This window comes from Corvus brachyrhynchos, unplaced genomic scaffold, assembly GCF_000691975.1.
Source record: "Corvus brachyrhynchos isolate BGI_N302 unplaced genomic scaffold, ASM69197v1 scaffold139, whole genome shotgun sequence".
In the NCBI taxonomy this organism is placed as follows: Eukaryota; Metazoa; Chordata; class Aves; order Passeriformes; family Corvidae; genus Corvus; species Corvus brachyrhynchos.
The window spans coordinates 1,492,038-1,496,582 of NW_008246062.1; the positions used below are offsets into that span (position 1 = coordinate 1,492,038).

The following is a 4,545-nucleotide window of genomic DNA, read 5'->3' on the forward strand; positions in this document are numbered from 1 at the left end:
ACTGGGTTTGTGATTGCTGTTACTGCCATAGTTGTTGTTGTTTTGTTTGACTGGTTATATACATATATATATAGAGTAAAGAACTGTTATTCCTATTTCCCACATCTTCGCCTAAAGGCCCTTGATTTCAAAATATAATAACTTAGAGGGAAAAGGGGTTATATCTGCCACTTCAAGGGGGGCCTCTGCCTTCCTTAGCAGACACCTGTCTTTCAAAACCGAGACAACCCATAATGTTCCACCTTAGGTCATACTGAGGACTGAGTCCCTCATTTTTCCTTTGTCTAGTTAGAGAGGAGACAGGTCATCTGAGAGTCTTAATCCTCTCTCAACCATGTCCCCTCACATAAGCTTAAAGCTCAGTTCTGCAAAAGCCTTACTCAAGCCAACAATCCAGAAACAACAGGACTAGGCACCAACAAATGCCATTTAAAAGGTGGGTTTCATCTGGGTAGCTAGGGATTTTTTCTCTTCCATATTCCCCTCTGAAACAAGCAACAAGCCTAAAAGCCAGTCCTTTCACCAGCTGGGTAGTTCTCCTAGGACACATCATTTATTTTACACTGCTCAGAATAAGAGGTGCCCCTACAAACAACGGATAAATATAACACGTCCCCAGCCGTTTGTACTTTTGTTGAGAAATGTCAGATTTGGTTTTCTCATGAAAGCTCTGGACCAGAACATAAATAGAACAAGCCAAGCAATACCTCAAAAAAGCAACATAGCAGGAGTTGGGACATTTTAGGAGGGAAAAAAACAGCTTAAGCTTTATTTTGTCCCTGGTGTTACTCTATTTTCTACATCGCTGGCTGCAAATAGCTACAACTTCATCACAGAGATGAAATTCAAGTCCCAGGTACCCAAGACCCCCCTTTAGTACCACAACTGGGGTGTGTGGGAAGTTTGTTTTGCTATTGCAACAGGTCCCACTCACTTCCCTGCCTCTGTATCAAAAGTGCATCTCTTACAACACAACATCACCTCAGAGGTAAAACACACTTCCTTTAAGCAGCAGCTATGCAGAAAACAGCATCTGATGCTGATACCTGTTGATAACCTTAGGTCTAAGATCGGTAAGTTGCCAAGCTGTGCAGTACTGCAGGGCAGAAAAACGACTGCAGGCAGCATGTCACGCACCACAGCTTTCAGACTCTCACACTTGTTTCCACTAGTGCAGTTCCAATAGATTTAGAAGGAAAATGAACCCTAATTCCCCTTCCCATCAGCCTCAGCCAGTGTAAAGTCACAGTTCTACGGGCAGAGATAAGGCTGATGAGGTTCACATGAAGGGATCCAAGCAAGTCCAGTTTAATTCCTTAAGAGTTGCAGCTGCTTAGAGAACTTTTAAAATAACAAGGTGCAGCTGTAGCTGTAAACTGCCTTTTGCGTGTGCTTGGAGAGACAACTTCTCCTGGCTTCTGACACATTGAATCCATGTCAGCATCATATACAAGATATGTTACCACATCTTACATCCCAGGGCCACCTTGGAAGACCACTCCCATCACAGACACGATAAAATGGAATAGCTTCTCTTCATTAAATTCCCCCAGATCAATACCAAGCTTCTATTACAGGCCATCATCAGATTGTGGCTTTTCTATGTAGCTTTTGATCTCTAAAATCTTAAGCACTGTGTTGAGGGAGGTGATTCTCCCCCTCTGCTCTGCAGTGCTCCATCCAGCCCTGGAGTCCTCAGCAAGGGAAGGACATTGACCTGTTGGATTGAGTCCAGAGGAAGCCACGAATATGAGCAGGGAGAGGAGCACGTCTCCTTTGGAGACAGGATGAGAGAATTGGGATTGTTCAGCCTGGAGAAGAGAAGGCTCTGGGGAGACCTCAGAGCCCCTTCTGGTGCCTGAAGGGTGGTGGTTTAGAAGAAAGATGGGGACAGACTTTTGAACAGGGCCCAGAGTGACAGAACAAGGGCTCCTGCTTTTCAACTAAGAGACAGCAGACTCAGACTACAGACAAGAAAGACTTGTTTTTACCATGAGGTAAAACACTGGCACAAGTTCCCCAGAGAGGTGGTGGGTGCCCCATCCTTCAAAAAATCCAGGCTGGATGGGACTCCGAGCAACCTGCTATAGTTGAGGATGTTCCTGCTCACTGGTGGGGGCTTGGACTAGACAACCTTTAAGAGTCCCTCCCAGCCTACACTATTCTATGGTTCTGTAGTTCTGGGTATGTGAGATGTATGCATAGGAGACAATTAGCTCCCTACCAAAATGCCTACAAGTAATTTAAATGGCTTGCCCAGAATCACTGTGTTCCCAGGGAGCCCTTCCACAAGGGTTTCTTCTCAACAATCAATCATGTCCCAGCAGATGTTGTTTAGTTTTCCACTAGCTGCAAACTCAACTCCCTTAGGCTCTTGGTGGAGTAGACAAAGGGGGAGGTTTGGAAAGTTTTGTTCTTTCCCTTAATAGGAGAGCCTAGCTGAAACTGTTAGAAGTTTTTTTCCCCCCAATTTGCCAATTCTTGTCTACAAACTGCTGCACTATGCTTTGAAAGTACTGCATTTTACAAAATGAGAAGTAAAAACTACCGGGAAGAAATCTCAGTTGGTAAAAAACAGCATGCAAGAAGATCTACAGGGATCCTGAAGTATTTCTGTGCTGCACTTTTCCTGGTACCAGGGCTGTGACTGTGTACTACCAAACACTGGCTCTGTCATGTGCCTTTACTGAGGAGGTGCTGTTCTGTCCTGGGACACAGGGCTTGTCTTCTGCTTTGAGGTTCACTGATGAGTAAGGACGGCTGGTCAGGTTAATTCTCCTGTCTGTCCCTCTCATCTCTACTGCATCAGGCAAGTGATCTTCACCAGTGATCTCCCGCATCTCCTAAGAAAGGTGTATTAAAGTGTAATATTACAGATTTCAGTTTGCCTTCCCGCAAACTGTGACCCTTCTGATCACACATGGGTCAAACAATTCTGCATTGGCAACAGTGGTGCCTGGCAAAGGACCAGACCTGAGGCAAGAAGGTAAAATATCCCCTCATCACCTTGCTTTGGTTGTGTGCACAACATCTTGCCAGAAACATCAGATACCTGAGGAGCTCGGCTGGGTGACCCCCCCTGCCCTAACCCAAATCAGTTGTGCCCAGTACTTGGTACAGCCACAACTTGCAGAGGATTTCAGTCTCAGAACTCCCCCCTCAGCTGCGTCAGGAGCACCATCAGACAAACAGCACAGCCAGCAGCTACTCTCAGCTGGTAACTGCCCCTCTAAGATGACCTCAGCCAAAATCCGCTCTGCAACCTGACACCAACGACCTCGAGGAGTGTTATCAGAACAAAAATCACCTTTGGGCGGGGTCCAGTGGTGGGTCCCGTAGGATGTCTGAAGCAGGAGGTACTCAATGCTGTCAGTGACCTTTGAGGATGGTGCTGGCTGCAGCCTCCTGTAGATGATCAAGCCACAAGCTCTCACAGCCATTCCCCTCTGCAAACTGCACCAGGAGCTGTGGAACAGCACAAAACAGGGGGCTCAAACAGACCAGCTGTATTTAGCCAGCCAACAGATCTCAGCACAGTAAAAAAGTTGTGCATCCCTTTGATGCTACTACAGAATTAAACTGCTGTATCTTATTAGATACCTTTGAATACTAATAAATTAGTATTAAAACAAGGAAACAAGAACCTAGAGAAATGCTTTTTTAAAAAAAGAATGTTATCAAGAAGCACAAAAAATGACCTGTATATCACTTATTTGCTGCTACTAGATTGCAAACCATATTGTAGGGAGAGGAGAAAAATGACAAAGCAAAAGGAAAACCACGGATTAACACTCTGAAACTTTTCCACTGCAAAACTCCAAAGGCCCTGTGCAGAGGTAATACCTCAACATTACTGAAACTGGCATACTGAAATAATTGCGCTGGACAGACTTCCTGGTGCACAGGACTCCTCAGGATATCAGGGGCAAAACTGAGAGAACGAATGACAAAAGACAGGCTCACTGATGTCTCGCTTAGACATAAGGCTGTCATACAAAACTAAAAGCTTCTTGGCACAAGTGGTAAGCACTGATTTTATGTAAACAATAGGGAACACACCTCTTAAGTGATAAATATTGTCAGCAATAAGCTACGGAGTCAGGATGAGTAGTCCTATAGAGAAAAAGAGGGAGAGCAATGGAGATGAGTGATCCATGTTAAAAATCTGGGCGATTCCCAGTTCCGGGCAAACCCCTGCATTTTGACAGAGACACGCACTTCAGTAAATAATAACTTTATAGAACATTGTATTTTCCTGGGACGCCCACAGCTGCATCGTGATACCTCCAGCTTCCAACGCAGGAAACCACAGCAGAAATCCCTTCACCTCCAACCACGCCCCTGGACGGCGCTTAGGTCTTTTGGTCAACCCCCTGAACCGCCTCCATGAGTTCCTGATCAGCCACAACAAGGACAACACCCCCCCCGCCAGTCCCCACAGCCCCGGGGCCAGCCCGGGGGACCAGCACCACCTCCCGTGCGCTCCGGGAAGGACAAATCCCAGCAGGCCCCCTCCACCGGCGCCTGGCGCCACGCGGCCCCCCA

General features: G+C 46.3%; 1 protein-coding gene across 1 annotated transcript in view; it reads right to left on the reverse strand.

Annotated features, from left to right (window-relative positions):
* NUDT2 (nudix hydrolase 2) overlaps positions 1 to 4,416 on the reverse strand; it is a 6,215-nt gene extending 1,799 nt beyond the window's left edge. Inside the window, exons 1-3 of the mRNA XM_008643008.2 lie at positions 4,219 to 4,416; positions 4,060 to 4,113; positions 3,308 to 3,465 (exon numbers count right to left, since the gene is read on the reverse strand). Of these exons, the coding sequence (XP_008641230.1) occupies positions 3,308 to 3,440 (133 nt within the window). The 5' untranslated portion in view covers positions 3,441 to 3,465; positions 4,060 to 4,113; positions 4,219 to 4,416. The remainder of the gene's footprint in view (positions 1 to 3,307; positions 3,466 to 4,059; positions 4,114 to 4,218) is intronic.
* Positions 4,417 to 4,545: the final 129 nt, after the last annotated feature.